The sequence below is a fragment of the Megascapheus bottae genome, chromosome 16 (assembly GCF_031878675.1).
Source record: "Megascapheus bottae isolate mThoBot1 chromosome 16, mThoBot2.hap1, whole genome shotgun sequence".
NCBI lineage: Eukaryota > Metazoa > Chordata > Mammalia > Rodentia > Geomyidae > Megascapheus > Megascapheus bottae.
The window spans coordinates 23,199,621-23,222,169 of record NC_143524.1 but is presented as its reverse complement, the minus strand read 5'-3'; the positions used below and the strand labels follow the sequence as shown (position 1 = coordinate 23,222,169).

The following is a 22,549-nucleotide window of genomic DNA, read 5'->3' as shown; positions in this document are numbered from 1 at the left end:
ATATGTTAGTTACAATAGCACAGTAGTTAGTGTCCCATAGAATCTGCTACTTCAGCTAAACCAAGAAAGGCAGACTACAGAGAGCTACTTACATATTGTAGTCAGTACATAAGTTGACCAAAAATATTTTTTATTTCAGTCACTGAGATTGCAACTATTTGCAAATGAGTCAAAATACAGCCAAAGTGGGTTAATACATTGTTTTCTACGACTTGATAGAAACCCATCTGATAGTCCTTACCCACAAATTGAAATTAAAATCTAGGATAATGTATATTAAGCATGCATTAGGAGCTCTTCATAACCAATCAGTAGAACTTGGACAAAACTTTGAAAGTAGTAAGAATGTAAGGTAGGAGAGAAGGCATGAAAAAAAACAAAAGAGATGAATGAATCTTCAAATAGAGGAAGACAGAACCAAAAAAGAGATAATAAGTGAAAAGGAAAAGAAAGTAGATGAGCAAAGAAATCAAAGAGAAAGCAAGTGGTATAAATAAGCAAGAAAAAAGAAGAATGTGAAGGGAAGATAATACTATTCATAGGCTATAAAACCCAATGACAGAGTTATCTAGTGATTTTCTCTTGAACTCCCCATAATGTAAATAATGCGAGAACCATTTTTAAATGTAAATGATAGATGATCTACTATGATCCAATGGTTTCAGTTTCAGCTTCCCCATGAGAATATACTATCCTCTGGAAGCTTATATTAAAAACTGGTAGATAATATTATTATGTATGTATATGAATATATACATAGTTGCCTGGGTAGCTTGTTCTTATACTTAGTGGATAAAGGAAATCTAAGAATCAAAGACCCTATATAGCACTAGTCCTTCCGGATCCAGGTTCAGTGTCCTATGAGCCTGGAAAATAAAATTTGAGTAAAAGTCTACTAAGTATCATTTCATGTATTTTTCTGCTCAGAAACACTCTGTCTAACTTCATGAACTTTGCCTTGTGTTAGAAAAGGCACAAATGCTTTACCAAAGACAAAAAAGGATGGAAGGGGGATTTTTCAGCCTTTGATTTGAGAGCATTTTTATACATGACTGGTTTTACTGTCACAATTCATACCCTTTAATGGACAGAGGATTTCATGTGACATCAGAAATCAACCAACCATGCAATTGATGATGTCATTTACATTCTAAAGGGCTATTGGTTCAAGATTTTAAAAGATTTCAACTGCAATTAATATTTGTTGCATCAAAAATTCTCTGTATTTTGTTTCACTATTTTCATAGAACCAAGGCTTATCTGTTAATGACTATATACCATGTTATATCAGTTATAGGTCATTTTTAACTTACAAGTATCAAATTATGCATCTAACCTATATCTTAGATTAATTTATATCTTAAACATTGAAAAAGTTTATCAAGAATCCTGCCAAAAAATCTTGATAATGACTCTATTCAATTATGTTTAAACTTCATTTCTTTATATATTCATAAAATCATTTATCCTCAATGAGCTACATTTTGTTCTCAGTTACTATATTATTCTTAAAGACAACACCAAACATGAAATAACTCATACACCAACATCAGGTATGTAATACAATAAGCCTTGATTATCTTACATAATATGATTTTCCCCCCAAACCACAGATGCTCCTCAAAGTGGAAAAGATGTCCTTTAAAATTCTTTATCATAAATCTTTGTTTTTTTCTGAAAATCTTTTTCTTTTTTCCTCTACAAAGGCAATATGAATAGGAGTAAAAGAAGACAAAACTTGACCTTTTGTGATCCCGGCATTAATGGGTCTGTTCATAATTCAATCTATGTGTGTGTGGAAGCATCCATGTGGAAAGAGAGAAGCCTGAGAGACATAAAGCCTTTCCCTTTAAACATTATCTGACCCTATCAGTCCCATTCACAAAAGAAGGCTTACGTATGCATATGCTGAAAAAATGCGCCGTCTCATTGTGTAGCTGAAAGCCTACTCATTCTACTCTTCATTCTCCATGGAAAGGCAGCACGGAAGTGACACTTGTACAGAATTTGGGAGAGTGACAACAAATGAACAGAAGGTAGTAAAAGACAGATTGAATATTTTGGTGATGAACAAGCCACATTTCCAAAATAATGCAAATTTTCCCCTATCTATAAATATAAACATAAGTTTGGACATAACACATAGGGAGTTTTAGTCACAGTTATATGGCACATATGTGCAACTCTTGAATTCAATTAAATTCTCAAGATGATTTTATAGTCGGCACAAAATATCACTCAGCTTATAGTCCCCTAAACAACACACATGTTGAAGTTGTATTTCTGAGCCATAGGTTACAAGTACTGGTGATCATTAACAATTCTGAGGCATTTCTGGATTTTCAACTGTCAGCCTGAATTCTCTGTGGCTTTTATACCAGCCATGTCATTAGGGAGAACTCCAGAGCACTTTGCCCAGGACTGTCACTTGAAATCATCACAAAGGGTAGTGGCTTCTGCACTAGGAAAGTCATCTTGGAAGTAACAACAGAATGCTGTCAAAGCCAGGACAGCACTTCCCTATAAGGTTAAGAAACTAAGAATACGTTTATCCAGACACTAGTGGCTCATACCTGTAATCCTAGCGATTCAGGATGTTGTGATCTGAAGGTCTGAAGCCAACCTGGGCAGAAAAGTCTCCATGAGATTTTCATCTCCAATTAACCACACAAAAACCTGAAGTGGCACTGTGGCTCAAGTAGTAAAGCACAAAAAGGCTGAGGGACAGTACCCAGGGCCTGAGTTCAAACCCTGCAACCACCACCACCGCCAATAAAAAGAATATGTTTAACACAGCAGTGGTACTCATTAAGCATTAATGCTGAAAATGAACTACACAACCTGGGGTGGGAACGGGAGGTAGAAACTGGGAGAGAGTGAGGGAAGGGGTGATATTGTACGAAAGAAATACACTCTGATTTATGTAACTGTAACCCCTCTGTATATCACTTTGGTAATAAAAACAAAACGTAAGAGTAAACAAAAAAGAATATATTTAAGAGGGGAGGGAGGAAAGTTGAGCAAACACAGTCATTATATTTAATGTGCATTATGTAAAACTTGAACTATATAACTTGAGAATAAGACTGGCTTGAATTCAGGGCACTGTCACTGAATTCACTACCACTTCAGGCACAGCACAACTTCTTTTCCTGAGCAGTTTATTGGAGATAAAAATCTCACAGATTTTCCTTCTCAGGCTGGCTTTGAACCATAATCCTCAGATCTCAGCCTCCTGAGTGGGCGGAATATTTTGTAGATGTTAGTTAAGCCCACTTATTCCGTAAAATCATTTAATTCCGCTGCTTCCTACTTGATGTTTTGTCTGGATGAGCTTTCTGTTAGTGAGAATGAAGTATTATAGCCATCTGATACTCTTTTAATATTTTTATTGTAATTAATAAAAGGGTTACATGATATTTGCCAGATTGAAGGTGCATTAATTCACATACATTGATACCCTTTCACATGTCTTGGTCCCCCATTACCCTCCCCCTACCCCACCATCTTGTTTTCCCTCCTTCCCTATCCAATTTCAAATAACCAAATACAATCTTATCCAATATATCAGATAACAAAGTGAGATACTGTAACAATATGAGATAACCAAGGGAGAGCAAAAGAGATGAGAGATAACATAGTAACTTAAGGACAACAATCATTCATTATATGGCTTTTGTTTCTATATCCTAGAGGTCCTCTCAATTAGCTTCATACTATATGGCCTTATGTATCAAGCTTTTACTCTATTGCAAATCTCTGCTAGTAGAGCCCAAGGTTTCTATTGATTATGACAAATGAGGGAAACCATTGAGCCTAAGTTCCTTTGAGTCTGGCTTACTTCACTTAATATGATTTTTTTCTAAGTCTTTCCATTTCCTAACAAATGGGGATCACTACTACACTGTTGGTGGGAGTGCAAACTCGTTCAACCACTATGGAAAGCAGTATGGCAGTGCCTCAAAAGGCTAAACTTCTCCCCTATGACCCAGAAATTCCACTACTTGGCATTTACCCAACCATCCAGAAACAAGGACATACTAAATCCACTAGCACAGCAATGTTCATTGCAGCACTGTTTACCACAGCAAAGATATGGAACCAACCTAGATGTCCCTCAGTTGATGAGTGGATCAACAAGATGTGGTATTTGTACACAATGGAATTCTATGCTGCTGCCATCTGATACTCTTATGTTAGGGTCTGTTTGAGATATTTACAGCCAGTAGTCTTTCATGGTTAAAACTGTTATATCCTCCCGATGGATTTTTTTCTTTTTGGTTGAACTCTGGGCCCAGGCACTGTCCCTGAGCTCTTTCAGCTCAAGGCCAATGCCCCACCACTTGAGCAACAGCGTCACTTCTAGTTTTCTGGTGGTCAGTTGTAGATAAATGTCTCACAGACTCTAGTACCTATGCTGGCTTTAAACCTCAGTCCTCTGATGTCAGCCTCCTAAGTAGCTAGGATTACAGGTGTGAGCCACCAACACCCGGCTCAACTACATCTCTTGGAAACCATTATATGATTGTATCTTACAAACCCCTAATATCAGTATAAATGACCAAGGTTTCAGCTACTATTCTTTAACATCTACTATCACGTTGTCATCTCTGGCTAAAGAAGCAAAGTCAGATCTATGTCTGAAAGTCATTGTACTCCTCTGGGGCCAACCTGGATTCAAGGAAATACCAGCAGCTCAGACTCCACAATCAAAATATACAGCCCTATATGTACATTTTAGTCAAATCTGATTATCATTGGCTTTTTCTAACCAAAATACTAAAACTTTCAAGTTCTATTGTGTCTTTATGAAAGTGTCACAATGGAACTTGTTAATTTCTACAATTATTATATACTCATAACTAAAAAGGAGCCAGGCTCTGGCAGCAGATGTCTTAATCCTAGCTACTCAGGAGGCTGAGATCTGAGGATGGCGATTTTAAGCCAGCGGAGGCAGGAAAGTCTGTGAGTTCATATATCCAATTAACCACCAAAAAATTTGAAGTGGTGCTGTGGATCAAGTGGTAGAGCATTAGCCTTGAGAAAAAACATCTCAGAGACTTTGCTCAAGCCATGAGTTCAAATCCCAGGTGCAGCAAAAAATAGAAAAAAAGAAAAAAATTTAAAAAGAGGAAGGAATAAAGATGGCGGCAATAAATATCTACTGTATTTTTGGGAAAAGACATTTTTCATTTGCAATGTCACTAAAAAGATAGCATTAAAATTATGTATTTAACATAATTATCATTTCTGTGGCCTTTAAATCTACAGACACAATAAACTAAAATTTTGCATGGACTATCAAAGAAGAGAATGTTTATAATATTTTTAAATGAAATACTTTACTGTTCTTTATATCTGTTTGAACTTTAATATTTTTATACTGTAAATATATTCAAAATTTCCTGGTTCATCTAGAGAGACACTTGAGCTTCCCTAAATTTATAAGATACAAAGCAGTTTTGTTTGGGTGATACTGGGTCTAAAGCTTGGATGGCTTGCTTGCTTGCTTGCCTGGCGGCACTCTATCAGTCATTTATCTAAGCTAGTATTTTGCTGATTGTTTTGGAGGTAAAATCTCTAAGGCTTTTCTTCCTAGTTTTGACTCCCGATCCTCCAGATGTTAGCCTCCTGAGAAGCTGATAGAGTTACATGCATGAGCCATTTGCACCACAGTCATGTGTCAGGTGGAAACATAGGGTGAAATGTAAAAATACTCTTAAACTCTAGCAAAACAAATTTTAAACATGTATTATAGGAATGTAAATTTTAAATGTTATAACTAGAAATCTCATCTTTTAATGAGCTTGGATCGTAACTTAAATCCATGTAATGGTTATTTACTACATTTTAGGAACTGTTTAAGAGGTTCATTGTCTTATGAAATATTGTCTGCTGAGAATCCTAATCAATGTTATAATTTTTAGCATATATGAGACTATATAAATAGTCTCATGTAAGAGTTGAATTCATAGGAAGACGTGATGTATTATTTTTGTTTATATTTTATGAAATGAATAGTTAGTAAAGAAGATGTAATCATAAAAGTAATATAAAATAAAGATTGTATAGAGTTCTTTTGACCCAGTGTCAAAAAATTATATGGGAAGTATATTTTAAAATACCATATTCTCTTATTTTTAAAGTGTTGTATTTATCAACACTGGTACGTGGAATTTAGCAAATCAGTGTTCATTCATCGAAAAGATTAAATGCTTTCTGCATTCCAGGAAACTACATGAAAATTATATTCCCCCTTTGTGTGACACCAATTTTGTATTATTATTTCATTTATGGAATATGCTGTCAGCCTCACAGTATGCGCTTTGGAGAGAAGGTTTCATTTAATAGTTCTTCATTACAATATTGCCTACAGAATGTAATGATTAGTTCACTTAGGCTTGACATTTGTAAACTAGATTTCCCTTGATAAAAGGTAACTTTGTTAGCATTTCTAAAATTCACAGTAATAATTCTGCTCTTAGACATTTGGTAACAAATACAAGATTTAGCTTCATTTCAAATCTAAAACATTTTAAGAATATTAAAATTAAAAAAACACCTTGGGATGTTTTCCAATGTCTGGTTTTAGGTTATACTTTTTTATATTGCCAGCTGTGGGGCTTGAACTTGGGTTTTTCCTCAAGGCTAGAGCTCTACCACTTGAACCACAGCTTTTTCTATGCATGTGGTACCGAGGAATTGAACCCTGGTCTTAGTGCATGCTAGGGAAGCATTCTACCATTAGGCCAAACTCCTAAACCTTAGGTTATACTTAATAACTTACTAACTGGGAAAATTTGTGGGAAAATGTCCATAAAGCATTTTTCCCAGGGAAAAAAAATCATGATCTTATATAGTCTTTGAAACATACAATTACTTTTCAGGCTGCCACATCAACAGAAATTATTTTGGTATTGTTAAACTATTATCAATTGACAATGTTTGATATATTATAATACTCAAACTAAAACTTACCTTAATTTTATAATCAGAGTTCATTGCAGTTTTAATATAGTTTGCAAAGTAAGTCACTTACTTCTGCTTGTGCCTTCTGGTGTTCTTTTGCTGACATTGAAAGAATTGCTTTCTCTGTGATTTTTTCCTTCTGTTCATTCATGTCCAGGCTCAACTGGAAGAAACAAGTAAGTGAGTCAAACGATATGTGATGTAGCTCATTGTGTGAGATAATTTGATTTGGCCCAGTGAAGAGGTCTAGGAAATCCTTATGTCATTCTGATGATCTTCCTAAGTAAGGAGTTTATAAATGTTTCTGAAGTAGGGTGGCGAGGTGATGTTCCAATCTTGTAAGAGGAAAAGGGACACCTGAATTCATCTTTGCCACACAGCATGAATAGATAATGAACAAATGAGCATGCATCTGTTAACTTATGATGAAAACAACCTGTCATCACCTGCTGTGGTTCTTATGCTAGGAGAATTTATGGGATACCAAAAGAGAGAGATACAGAAACAAATATTGAATAGCTGAACTGTAAATGCAGTGGTTTGCTATTCACTGCGCTAGATCGAGTACCACTAATAAAGATGCTTTCTCATGATTACTTTTGTTTTGCTTTTAATCATTATGTAAGGTTATTTGCTCTCTCTAGAGGTATAATTTATTCTGTGATAAAGTGACATAAGAGCATATCAGAAAAACTTTAACATAAAGCTCAACTTCCATAGAACCAATGTGTGGACTTGGGCACAAGATGCTGAGTCTTGCCAGGTATTCATAAGGAAAGTTAAGAGCAGCATACAGCACAGCAGCTGAAGAATATTCATAAAGCTGTGGGGTTTTTCTGTTGTTTTGTTTTCTGTGCTGATGATGGAATTCAAAGCCTTATGTATGCTATGCAAATGTTCAACCTGTTGGTTAGATCCCTAGCCCTTGGGTTTTTGTGGTTGATGTTGGTTTCTATGGCTTTGGGTTTTAGTTTTAGTTTTGATTTGTTCAAGATTAGGTCTTCTCAAACTACTGCCAAACTCACAATCTTCCTACCTCTGCCTCCAACATAAAATTAGGGGCACCACACTCAGTTCATATCTTCTTAATTTGCATGTATTTTATTCTGAATGTGTTTTTGTGCCATAACTTTTTGTTTCTCCAGTTTCTTCTAGGTATTTTTCCCCTTGTGCAACCTCCTCTTCTGGTTTAGGAACACTTTGCTCATTCTTGCTAAGGTTCATCTCAACATGGCAGGGGAGCTCCTGGGTGGGTTAATCCACCCACGGGCGCTGTGAGTTTTTTGGCTCATCTTGGGTTCTTTGTTCACCTGGACGTGTTCAATGAACAGGGAGTCTACGTTTAAACCCTGCAGTTCAGCATTACTCTCTGGATTCTTAAGCTTGTGCAGCAGAAATTCAACACTCTTTGGGGGCCACTCACCCTGTGTCCAGCCTCACTGTTTGGTCTGGGCACACCTGCCAACTCCACCATTGTAATGCCAGAATGGCACACCTTGATTGTTGCTTTAAAATGACATCTTTCAGATCTAAATACCCTTGGTGGCCTGGGCTGTATCTCTGGTGTTCTGAAAGTGAACACAAAGATTTGCACCTCTTGACTTGCATGGTTCTGTGGGGTTTACTGGGTCAAGAGAGTAGCAAACTATTTTTACAGGTCACCTCAGACCACCGGGAGAGAGAGAGGAGAGAGAGGAGAGAGAGGAGAGAGAGAGAGAGAGAGAGAGAGAGAGAGAGAGAGAGAGAGAGAGAGAGAGAGAGAGAGAGCGCATATGTATTCTTAACAAAAATTATTCCTAAGTGCAAACCTTTCCAGAGTAGTTTTTAAGTGAAGCAAAACAAAACTAAAGCAGAGATATGTCACAGTGCAGTACCATACCAGATTAGTCATATTTTAGTGAGATTTTTCCCAGGCCAAGAACTGCTTCCTACTGCTTTTCAAAAGTGAGAATCCTTTGCCTTTTGAAAGTACCACAGCTGGAATCATCACCATTCTAAAATTCAACTCCCCAAAAGTATTATAGTGACCAGTTGACGTGGAAGAAAAATACACCAATATTGCTGAAAAGCATCCCATGTGTAACAGCAAATAGAGAGTATTTAGCATGTTAGTAAGAGATGGCTGGCAAAATAAAAGGATGCACATATGGTGCCTCCGCTGAAAACAGACAAGCCATTCCAAAATAAAGATATATTTTAATGTAATCATTTAAAGAAAATTATGAGAACTAAAAGTCAAAAAAGAGAGTGTATATCCACCCTGAAGCACTAATAATATGCAGCATTAATAGCAGGTTTCTCTTAAAACTCATGACCTGACAACATTAACAAGATTCTTCTTTCCTGTCACTTTTGATGAGAACATCCTGTTTCTCTATTATGGCAAAACTAAATGCTTTTGACTTGCTGTAATTATCTCAAGTATCTGAAATAATTCCTTCATTGATTAAGTACAAAAATTTCAACCTTATTTTCCATGCATTAAAAAGATCAGAAACCTTGCTGGAAACCAATGGCTCATGTTTGTAATCCTAGCTACTCAGGAAGCTGAGACCTGGAGAACTACAGTTCAAAGACACCTTAAGCAGAAAAGTCCAAGAGATTCCATCTCTAATTAGCCCGCAAAATATCCGATTGGAGGCATTATTCAAGTGGTAGAGCTCCACTCATGAGAAAGGAAGCCTAGTATGAATTAATAAACTTCATTAGTGATTGTCAACTGCTTTATACAGGTACTTAAAGATAATAAAAATACTTTTTAAAAGAAAAACCTAGTGTGAATACAAGGCCTAGAGTTTAAGCCAAGGAAAAGAAAGAGGGAGAGGAAGAAAAAAAGGAAAAGAAAAAACATGAGAAACTTCAAAATTTAATAATAAAAAGAAAACAGAAAACGGTTAGTATTTTTGTGTAACTGTGAAAGACAAGTCCCTACAATTAGATAGTAAGAAACCTAATGACTTTGTTCTAAAATTGTCATGATCCTTTAAATATAAGAATAAAATCCTATATCTTCATTATGCACTTTAAAGGTAAACAAGCAAAATAGAAATGTTTAATTTATCATTTCGTGCCTTGCTACTATGATTTTTAAAACATGTAACAAACATTAGCCATGCATAATTAGGTTAAAATTGGTCTCATTCACTATTGATGAGAAGGAGAACAGAATTATCAAGAGACCAGTGAAGAATCATAACAGAAAGGGAAGAAGCAAGAAACATTATGGCTTTGTCAAAGAAAACTGAGCATAAATATTTTCAGACAATGATCTTTAAGTCGTTATAAAAAAAGACTTGCCATTTAACAAAGCAGCTTATGAATATAACACATCTTGACCAATATCATCCCTTTCAACATTCTCACCCATCCCTTCTAAACCAATCCAACCTCACTACCCAGTTTCTCTTCATTCATCTAGCTGTCTACCTTTGATCTCACCCCACCCCCATTCTAGCACCCTTTTCCTTGTGCCTATTTTTAAGTATTCTTCATGTTTATGTTTTTCTAATTCATTTATTGTTGTTGTTTTAATCATCATCATCTATATGTCGCTGTACAAATGAATTTAACACAGCAGTTTATGAATGAAATATATGTTGACCAATATAAAAAAAGATGAGCTGGGCACTGGTGGCTCATGCCTGTAATCCTAGCTACTCAGGAGGCTGAGGTCTGAGGATCATGGTTCAAAGCCAGCCCAGGTACCAATAAACCACCAGAAAACCAGAAGTGTTGCTGTGGTTCAAGGGGTAGGGTGGTAGTCTTGCATTGAAGAGCTCAGGAACAGCACCGAGGCCCATCACCAACAAAGAAAAGAAAATGGTAAATTATCTAGTTAAATAAAAAGGAAGACAAAAAGAAAACTTCATCTCAAAGAATTTAGGAATTAAGAAAAAAAGTCAATATTCAAATGTGGTGACTTATGCCTGTAATTCCATCAATTAGAACAAGAAGGCAAAAGGATTGAGAGCGGAGGGCAACCTGAGAAAGAGAGTGGAGGGCAACCTGAGAAAGATCCTGTCAAAGAAGAAAGAAAGGGGAAGAGAAGGGAAAAGAGGGAAACTATCCATAAAAGTATTCCTGAAACAGCTAACAGAAATCATTTCATTGAATTTTGTTGTTTCAGGCATACTTTGGGGATATTATCATGCATTCTCTTCTCTCTAAAGCCATCAAAGGCTATCATAGTTTAGTAATATAACTCTATTCAAATCATGTAACCTCTTGTAACTATAAACTAAAGGGTTCATAATTTTAAGGAATTCTTCAAAAAATGTCTTATGTAGCTCCCCTACAGATATTCTGAAAAAGGAAAGCAGGCTCAAGACTTCCAGCTAGAGAAATATATGCACAACAGAAGTAATCTTCTCTTGGGCTTATCATTTGTTTTTTTTCTCTTTCCTAAATATTTTGAGGTATATTTATAAGAATCATACAATTATGCCACAAGGTAAATATGATAGATAAAATATATTTTCCAGGAGAAAATTACTTTAACATGATCACTCTAAAGTTTAGTTATTAATACCTTTAGAAACTATCTGGTTTATTTAGAGTTCATAATTCATACTGGAATTCTAGATAAATACCAGGCAAAGGGGGAGATGTCTGGTAATCCAAGCAGACTCTCATGGTTTTGAGCTGTGGTTCACTATGCATTTTCTATTCTTTTTGGTTTTTTCATTTTTAGAACAAATGTTTCTGCTTTGAAATTCATGATATACATTGTATATAATGTCCTTAGTAAATCAATATGTCCTAAAAAAAAACTGAATCTGTTAGAACTCCAAGATTTTCACCAATCCATTGGTAAATTAGTTGATTCATATTTTACATGCAGATCAACACATCCAATACAGTTTGCATAATCAACAAGTTTGTCCCTCAGATCAGAGTATCTGGATCCTCCATATATATTGACAAGTTTTCCAATGGTCTGTTAATATACAAAAGACTGGGACAAATTACTTATTTATACATACAAAACATGGTTATAAAGGCCAGCTGCAGGTATTTTTTTGGAAAGTGCATTTTAATAAGGTCCTATTCAGTTACAGAACAAACGAGGAAGAAGTAGTTTGCACTACAGAGTTTAGCGAAGAGCTTTCTCTTTTTCTAACCACGAAATCAATCATTTGTCCAGACTGTGGGAGTCAGAGTTAGTTACTGAAAAGAGCTTCGTATATAAACAAGTCAATAACTCATTGTGTGTTATTGTCGCGCTCAAGAAGTCCGCTTTCAAAAAGCTGCCCCTGCTTCTCTCAGAATGAATGTCACTGTATTCAGGGGTTAGAAGAGAGGCCTTTGTTTCTAGCCCTTGCTTTCTGCCATTTATGTATGGGAACGGGAGGTGGCTGTGAAGAGAGCGGAGAAGTCACTATTTTCTATCATGGATGTCCAAGTAAAACTGTGAGTTCTGTCAGCCTAAAAAATTTGCATCTGAAAATGCATAACAAAATTGATAAAGAGTGGCCACACAAACACACACACACACACACACACACACACACACACACACACACACACACAAATATATGGCAAGAGAATTAAATGATAAATGAGCCTATGCCAACTTAAATTGGATCAGACTGATACTCTTGGTTCCTTACCTGTCAACAAAGATAAATCCGAAATGCAAGCAATGGCTTGAAAAGTTCAAATGTACAAAATCAAACTGATGAACAGGTCAACATAGTAAATAAATGTTACTGATGCTTGCCATAAATAGTTGATTCTTGGGTCTAGCAAATTGGGTTTTCAAAGGTGTGTGTGTGTGTGTGGTGTGTGTGTGTGTGTGTGTGTGTGTGTGTGTGCGCGCAAGTGCATGCACACGTGCATGCATGTGTGTGTTTGAGACGGGCAATATACTTTAACATTTGTGACAAGAAAATTTCAACTACCTTTTTACTACCTTATAAAATTAATTTGAATATTTAAAGTTCTAAATATATCCTCATTCATAAGATATAAAGTATATGCTTATACATTCCACCTTAATATTTATTAGCCAGCTTTCATGTCTTTGGAATCAGATGTGGGAGTTTGAAGTCTCACAAGAGCAGGCTTTGAGATTGATCACTGGTCAAAACTAATACATACAAATACATACATACATGCAGATGGTCTTTAATTGCATCTGAAATCTTTAAAAATCTTTATGCTCAAGTAGAAAAAGTTGTAGTGTAGGCAATAAGGATTGGGAGAATAACTGGATCCAATGGATACCAGTTCCCCTTCAAAATATGAAATCACAACAATAAATAATATGTCCTGTTTCTATACGCAATAATAAGATATGCTAAGACATTTTTGAAGATACAAATCAGTAAAGAGTAAGTTACAATAAAGTTGAGGAGACAATAAAAAATCAAGAGAAAGCTAAAAAACATTTGCTTGTATCATCTCATGATTATTAAATATTATATCTATAATGTAATCTGTAAGGGTGAATACCAAAATAATATTTAGGTTTGGAATGGTTGTATATAGAGAGGCATATGGTAAGTAGTATCTGAATAAGAGAAATAATAATGAGGATTATTATTTAACTTATATTAACAATCAATATTAATAATATTATTAGGGAAATTAACTCTAAGTAGAATTCATTAAGTAATATGCTATGGCTTTAAGAGAGCCAAGAAAGACCAGCTGAACCTTGAGGGATAAGCCTAGAAAAAAGACACCAATCAGTGAATGGCCTGATTATTAGGACTGGCCTCAAAGCTGCCATGGCTCAGCTCCATTCTCTCAATTTATACATGCTTTAATTCAGATCCAGTTCTCAGAGATCACTTGAAAATCCCATTTCCAATAGTATAGCCTTATGGAAGTTCCCTCATAAATTTAAAAGCGCCAGTTCTACTCCTGGAGAGAAAGAAGAAACCTTTCCAATTCAAAACTTATGTAAATCCTGGCCATGCCATGAGTAAGTTCTGAGATGCTGGGTAATTGCAACGGCTCCTATAGGCAAGACTTTCAAAACCAGAAAAACGTCTTCCATCCTTAATACTTCTGCAGAACCTGCAGCTTCTTGAAGACAAACCATTTTAAGAGACTATTTATGAAAGAGTCCACTGGGTAACATGCCATGATCACTATGTAACATGCCAGAGTCATTTCAAAACAGTAGTATTTTTGAGTTTTTGCACCTTGCTTAAAAGGATACAAAAGAGAACTTTTCACAATACTTTATCTTGTATTATTTTAGCCCCTAAACTTACACTGCTGGGGGCCGTGAGTTTGGCCTAGTGGCAGAGTGCTTGCCTAGCATGTACAAAGACCCGGGTTTGATTCCTTGGTACCAGATACATAGAAAAAATCCAGAAGTGGTGCTGAGGCTCAAGTGGTAGAGCTCTAGCCTTGAGAAAGTCCAAGGACAGTGCTCAGGCCCTGAGCTCAAACCCAGGACTGGCAAAAAAAAATATTTACATTGCTTTTTACATCTCTTTTCTAAAAGTGCACTCCTAAATTGTAGCCCTTCCTCATTCTGTGGGGGAAATTAGCACTAACTTAGTCCTGATTCTACAATCAGCTTACAACTTTCTGTCCATTGAGTGTGTCATGAGTAGAAGGAGGAACTCAAGTCCTGTCACACATACTGCTATACTTCTTTCACCACCACCAAGAAGTTCAGAAGTTGGCTTTGCTGGCCAAGGGGTGGGCCATAGACAGCAGCCAGATCAATGAGATCCTCCTAGAAGAGACAGTTTCATGGAGAACCAGTTGTAGACATAAATGATAGAACATCTGTCCTATTAGTACTACCTTGAGATTGTTCTGCAGATCAGGATATCTGGAGCTATACCCTCTCTGTCTTTGACAACTCTTATCTTTAGAACTTTCTGAATACATATGCTAGCATATGCTATTCTTTTCAACTCTGTTTTTGCCAAAGCTAGCATGAAGAAGCTCTTGCTGACTGTAATAAGTTAACGCTATAATAATGTCACATATCTTCTCACTGTAAATACTCCACTATTTGAGAGTATCTGAGTGATCCTTGTAACCCAACATGTCTACCTTAAATATTTTAATAGTGTTACAAATTTTTTTCATATATATTTTATTGTAATTAATAGAAGGGTTACATTATATTTGCCAGATAGAAGGTACATTAATTCACGTACATTGATACCTTTTCTCATGTCTTGGTCCCCATTTCCCTCCCCCCCACCCCTCATCTTGTTTTCCCCCTTCCCTATCCAATTTCAAATAACCAAATACAAATATATCCGATATATCAGATAACAAAGTAAGATACTGTAGCAATATGAGATAATCAAGGGATAGCAAAAGAGATGAGAGATAACATAATACATTAAGGACAACAATCACTCATTATATGGCTTTTGTTTCTATATCCTAGAGGTCCTTTCATTTAGCATCATACTATATCGCCTTATGTATCTACGTTTTGCTCTATTGCAAATCTCTGCTAGTAGAGCCCAAGGTTTCTATTGATTATGACAAATGAGGGAAACCTTTGAGCCTATCTTCCTTTGAGTCTGGCTTACTTCACTTACTATGATTTTTTCTAAGTCTTTCCATTTCCTAACAAATGGGGCAATGTCATTCTTTCTGGCAGCAGCATAGAATTCCATTGTGTACAAATACCACATCTTGTTGATCCACTCATCAACTGAGGGACATCTGGGTTGGTTCCATATCTTTGCTATGGTAAATAGTGCTGCAATGAACATCATTGTGCTAGTGGATTTAGTATGTCCTTATTTCTGGACAATTGGGTAAATGCCTAGTAGTGGAATTGCTGGGTCATAGGGGAGCTCTATGTTTAATCTTTTGAGGAACTACCATACTACTTGCCATAGTGGTTGAACTTGTTTGCACTCCCACCAGCAGTGTAGTAGTGATCCCTCCTGGCCACATCCCCTCCAACATCTGTTGTTACTAGTTTTCTTGATGCTGGCCATTCTAACTGGAGTGAGGTGGAATCTTAGAGTTGTTTTGATTTGCATTTCTTTTATGACCAGAGATGTTGAGCATTTCTTCATGTGTCTATAGGCCATTTTTGTTTCTTCTTCAGAGAAGACTCTCTTTAAGTCTTTGGCCCATCTTTTAATGGGATGGTTGTTACTTTGGAGATAGTATTTGAATTCCTAGACAGTGCAATAAGGCAAGAAGCAAGCATAAAGGAGATCCAAATAGGGAGAGAGGAAGTAAAACTTTCCCTTTTTGCAGATGACATGATTCTGTATTTAAAGAATCCTGTAGACTCCACTCCCAAGCTCCTTGAGCTGATTCAAAACTTTGGAAAGGTAGCAGGGTATAAAATTAACCCTCAAAAATCAACCGCCTTCCTCTACGCCAACAGTGAGAGGAATGAGGCAACAATCAGGAAAGCAACTCTTTTTACAATAGCTTCAAAGAAAATAAAGTACCTAGGAATTACCTTAACTAAGAATGTAAAGGACCTTTTTGATGAAAACTTTAAAACCCTGAAAAAGGAAATTAAAGCAGAACTAAGGAAATGGAAAAACTTCCCATGCTCCTGGATTGGAAGAATCAACATCGTGAAAATGACAATCTTGCCAAGGGCTATCTACAAATTCAACGCAATACCCATCAATAACCCAATGTTATTCTTTAAAGAAATAGAAGAGGCAATCCAAAATTTCATATGGAATAATAAAAGACCCCATGTAGCACAAACACTTCTTAGCAGAAAGAACAGCACAGGAGGAATTTCAATACCAAGCTTTAGACTCTATTACAGAGCTATAATAATCAAAACAGCCTGGTACTGGCACAAGAACAGGCCTGAAGACCAATGGAATAGAACTGAGGACTCAGATATTAAACCACAGACCTATGGCCACCTAATCTTTTGACAAGGGAACCAAAAAAATAGAATGGAAGAAAGACAGCCTCTTCAACAAGTAGTGCTGGCAGAACTGGATAAGCACCTGCAGAAAACTGAAGTTGGATCCTTCTTTGTCACCCTGCACTAGAATTAACTCCAAATGGACCAAAGACCTCGAGGTAAAAGCCGACACACTGATAACTTTACAAGAAGGAATAGGAGATATACTAGACCTCCTTGGCACAGGTTGAAACTTTCTTAATAAGGACCAAGAAACACAGCAAATCAGAGAAAGGCTGGATAAGTGGGACTGCATTAAACTGCAGAGCTTTTGTATGGCAAAAGACATAGCTAGTAAATTAATTAGGAAGTCTACAGAGTGGGAGAAGATCTTCACTAACCATACAACGGATAAAGGCCTCATATCTAAAATATATCAACAGCTCAAAAAATTGAATCACCCCAAAACTAATCTCCACAGAGTTACAAATTTAAAGAAGACTTTTATGTATGACAATAAGTAATATAAAAAAGGAGTTAAAATTTACCAACGTGCTTTCCTTTTAGGCTTTACCAAGTATACTACTCCAAACTACTTCTCACATCAAGATTTGTGACAAGAATGTGTTTTCCCATGTGAACAATCGAACTGTAAAACAGGATAAGCTATAACTGTGACATACAAGGCTGTTGCCTTAAGAGAGAATTTGATTCTAAAGAACACCCTTCATTTTTCCCAATTACCATATTCAAAGCTAAATTCAGAAGACTAAGTTTATAAATTTCTCCCTGTTAAGAGTAAGGACTCATGAACTGTTGATAAGCCTTTTCTGGAGTGAGGAATAAAGAAGATAGAATGTAAAAATAAAATAAAAGACAATTTTCATTTGTCCTAGGAAAAGTATAGGATGAAATCTCAAAATAAGGAGACAGACTAAATCCTAATAACCTGTTTAGAAAGACAGACAAGTTATTAAGATATAGAAATAAGACCTTAAAGAGAGAAATCCTCTGCTCCACCCTTCCACCTCAGGCCTGGAGGGAGGAAGTTGTCGAATAATGACCTAGGAAGTACACCACTGACAGGCTGGCAATGATAGGCAGGCAAATGAAGGCCTGAGGTTCGGCATTCCAGACTCACCTTTGGTTCCCATGGGTCTTAGGTTGTGGAAGTAGTTGCGAGTTAAGCTGAGAAATTTGTTTACTGGCATGGTAAGGAAAAGTGACTGTAGAATAAAGGAAATATCACTCCAGGTATGGTCAAATGGGTGACTTAATTCAGACCTTGGAGGGTGTCTGTAATATCAGAGGAAGTCTTGTATAAATCAGATCATCGAAGAAATACCACCAATGAAAGTATCTGAACCAAAGGAAAGGCTCAGCCTATAATGAGGATGAGTAGAGCGTCGAGCAACCAATGGAACATGTGATACCCCACACTGACCAGTACCTGCTACTTCAGTGCATATATTCTACGTGTCAGCTTGAGGCCAGAGGCCCCTTCCCCCAGTGTCTTTAAGAATATGAAAGTCAGGCTGGGCGTGGTGGCTCATGACTGTAATCCTAACTACTCAGGAGGCTGAGATCTGAGGATCAAGGCTCAAAGCCAACCCCGGTACAAAAGGACCTGAGACTCTTATCTCCAATTGACTTCAAGAAAATGGGAAATGGGGGCTTGGCTCAAGGGTAGGGCAGTAGCCATGAGCTAAAGAGCTCAGGAACAACACCCAGGCCCAGGGGGAGGGTGGTAGCCTTGAGCTGAAGAGCTCAGGGACAGCGCCCAGGCTGAGTTCAAGCCCCATGACCTACCAAAAAAAAAAAAAAAGAATATGAAAGTCAGATATCACTTTATTCTGTATATTACCAAAATCCAGGCATTTCTGACTCAACTGCCCATAATTTTAATTATACTTCAGATGTATCAGGAAATACGATAAAGAGAGGAACTAGGTAGCTCAGCACAGATAAGTTATACATTTTTCCTTCATATTTGAAACATAATGTTATGTAAGGCTACAGTAAAAAAATTACAATTTTATTAATATGAATTGCTTTTTATGAAATTAATAAGTCACCGGCTTTTAGTTTTTAATGTTATAACCAAAGAAATTGGCTGAATAGCTATTGTCAGGAATTATTTCTGAAACATTCAAATTATTTATCTAATCTCTATTTTGTGTCTAAGGTTATAAAAGAACTCAATGTCATAATTTTCTTATTCTGAAAATATCTATTAATTTAGTGCAATACAATTAATGCAAAAATGACTGAGTAATAAGATATTATTAATGCTTTTATAATCAGTAATTAAGGCCTTTCTATGCAAATATGCAGAAGCAAGCATATATAAAATACTTGAGTTTAAATGAGAACAAATGGTACCATATTGTATCATCATTTAATAATTTGGAGGGGTTTTTTAATAGCAATGCTATCAATGTTAAATATCCTTTTAAATGCCTGAACAATATACATTAACATATATATTATCCAAAGCATACAAAGTTTCAAATTCACGATAGGAATTAGTGTTGTTAACAATATTAACTAATGACAAGGTTACATATTTCAAAATTTCTAGGAGTAAAATATAAATATATACACCACAGGTATGTAAGGTAATGAATATATTAATTTGATTTAATCTTACAATAATGTATATATATTAACACATTATGCTCTATTGATACAAACAATTACTTGTTAATTTTAAATAAAACTAAATTAATTTCTCTAATAATATTATGAATATTGATTGTTAATATAAGTTAAATAATAATCCCCCTTATTATTATTTCTCTTATTCAGATACTACTTACCATATGCCTCTCTATATACAACTATTCCAAACCTAAATATTATTTTGGCATTCACCCTTACAGATTATATTATAGATACAATATTTAATCATCATGAGATGATACAAGCAAATGTTTTTTACCTTTCTACTACCTTATAAAATTAATTTGAATTTTTAAAGTTCTAAATATATCCTCATTCATAAGATATAAAGTATATGCTTATTCATTCCACCTTAATATTTATTAGCCAGCTTTCCTGTCTTTGGAATCAGATGTGGGAGTTTGAAGTCGCACAAGAGCAGGCTTTGAGATTGATCATTGGTCAAAACTAATACATACAAATACATACATACATGCAAATGGTCTTTAATTGCATCTGAAATCTTTAAGTAAAAATCTTTATGCTCAAGTAGAAAAAGTTGTAGCTGTAGGCAATAAGGATTTGGAGAGTAACTGGATCCAGTGGATACCAGTTCCCCTTCAAAATCTGAAATCACAACAATAAATAATATGACCTGTTTCTACATGCAATAATAAGATATGCTAAGACATTTTTAAAGATGCACATCAGTAAAGAATAAGTTACAATAAAGTTGAGGAGACTGACAGAGAAAAGCATGTTTGTTTCAATGTCTCCTGTTTATGATGGTCTAGATACTGGCCACACAATGTGTGGTTGTTTATGCTGAATCTAGCTGACTCATTTTAAAAATGGATTTTTTAGTACAACAAAAAAATCTGTCTATGAAATCAACAAGAAAAAGTGGTCTAGGCCCATCATTTTATCAGCCATGGATCAACTGTTACAGTCCATCAGTGCATGGTGGTATTACACACCCTGAAATCTGGCTATTCTTTCAGTATCAGATCAAACATATTCACGTCATGATCAGATAGAACTGCACCTGACTTTTAGGAAGTTTCTAAGCTCTAATTTAAGATGAAAAATAGCACTGTCCACCCAAATCTGTTTACTCCCCACTATGTACAGGATAAGAACTCACGCTCATTATCTCATCATTATGTGGCTGTTGCCTCATCATATGCCTCAGCTCCACTCTTCCTAAGATCACATCATAAGAACTCTCAAGGGCACTGAAAGCCCTACACCCAGAATGCATGAACTTGAAGATTTATTCTGCATGTCCTCCATCCCCAAAAAATCTTCTGGGATTTTCTACTATACTGAATCATAGCTCTAAATTCTGCTGAGGATGGGGGCAGATGTAAGGATTTAAAGTAGAGAACCCACATTCTAGCAGTTACACACATGCATACACACCCACTCATAGATACCACTGTTACTCTCCCTACAATGCACTTCTTCCCTGATTCCCTCCTCATCACATTTGTATATTGTAATTCGTTACCACAATAAAAAGTAGATATATTTTAACGAAATACTTCTTAACTGGCAAAATTATATTTATGATATAAAATAAGAGGCTTAAGATATATACAGATTGCAGCATGCCTAAATTTAGTTATGAACCAATGCATGACTTTTTGTGGTGAAAATACTTAACACTTATTCTCAGCGGTTTTTATGTATACAGTACATCGCACTGTACTATGTACTTTTAGTACATTGTACTAACAAGAGCTGCCATTCTGTACCATATATCTCTTGAACTTATTCCCTTATTTTATATCTTTTAGCCCATATTTCCCTCTGACCTCACACCCAATTTTAACCCAGAGTTTCACTGAAAAAAAAACCCACTCATTTTTTTTTTTTTTTGGTGGAAGAACCTTGTGCTTTTTTACTCCACCTTACAGGCCATGCTGTAATCCTTTGCTGTTTTTCAGTTAGGTTGTCAGGTTTCCCAGCTGGGTTGTCACTCTCAGACCTTGGTCCTACTACTACTAGCCCTGCCAGTAGCTAGGATTAGAGGTGTGAGTCACTACATCCAGCTCATTTTTAACATTTTAATAAAGCTTTTTGAAAGGATAAGGTATAGATTTTCAAATTCATATATTTAATTGGAAAAATAGTGAAAATTTTCATTATAAATACTGCTCAAAAACAGTTGGTTTTGTGAGTATTTTATGTGTGCTGTCTCTCCAAATCGATGGTATCAATAACAATAATACCTCTTCCCGCCCCACTCTCTCTCTCTCTTTTCCTCTCTAGGACTATTAATAAAACAAATTCCCAAAATGGCTGATTTCTCCAGCCAAGCATACTGGAAAATATTCCTCATTTCCCACAATGCACATAGGGACAAAACAAGTATATTCGTATCCACTCTAGATTTTTAAGTACAATTTCATAGGGCAAATGCTTCCTGAAACTATGTGGATATATATTCTCTGACCTAGATAGATTTACATTTATAGAGAAAACAGAGGAGGATGTTCCTAGCTCAATACTTGTACTATCTAGCATCAAAGAACACCCATCTCCATTTTCCAATGCCTGGTCGGTGTTTGGAATTCATTTCTGCAGAAGGTCATGGAGTCAATCACTCTGACTGAGAAAGGAACTGCTCTTCACAATACAGGCAAGTAAGTGTGAGCCAAGATTGCAAGGGCAATCAAATCTCATGCTTCAAGAAAGAAAATGATCATTTGCAAGGTCAGGAAGGGATTTCCTGTTCTCCATTAACAGAAAATACTAGGCAACTTGATGGACAAATCTTGAGGGAGGGAATATTTATCTTGACTATGAACTACAAAGTTTTAATGTCAGCCTACTCCAACAAAAAAATCAATGGAGTATAATGGACTTGCTGTATAGGCAGAAAGGTTCTCTGTGGAAAATCTGTTTCCTATGTTCCACATTATTCAAGTGATACATATTTATTTCATTTCTTTTCCTATGTGCTTTGGTTATAACCTCAAGCAATCATTAAATCAATGCTCATAATAATAAAATTTTATTTTCACTAATTTATTATTATATCAACAATTACATGCTTTAGCAATTAATTTTGATGTCCCTTTAGGGTCCATA

General features: G+C 35.9%; 1 protein-coding gene across 1 annotated transcript in view; it reads right to left on the bottom strand.

Annotated features, from left to right (window-relative positions):
• The window catches only part of LOC150053021 (doublecortin domain-containing protein 1-like), a 158,615-nt gene that overhangs the window by 21,405 nt on the left and 114,661 nt on the right, over nucleotides 1-22,549 (bottom strand). Inside the window, 1 exon segment of the mRNA XM_090347956.1 lies at nucleotides 7,040-7,132. Within this exon segment, the coding sequence (XP_090204082.1) occupies nucleotides 7,040-7,132 (93 nt within the window).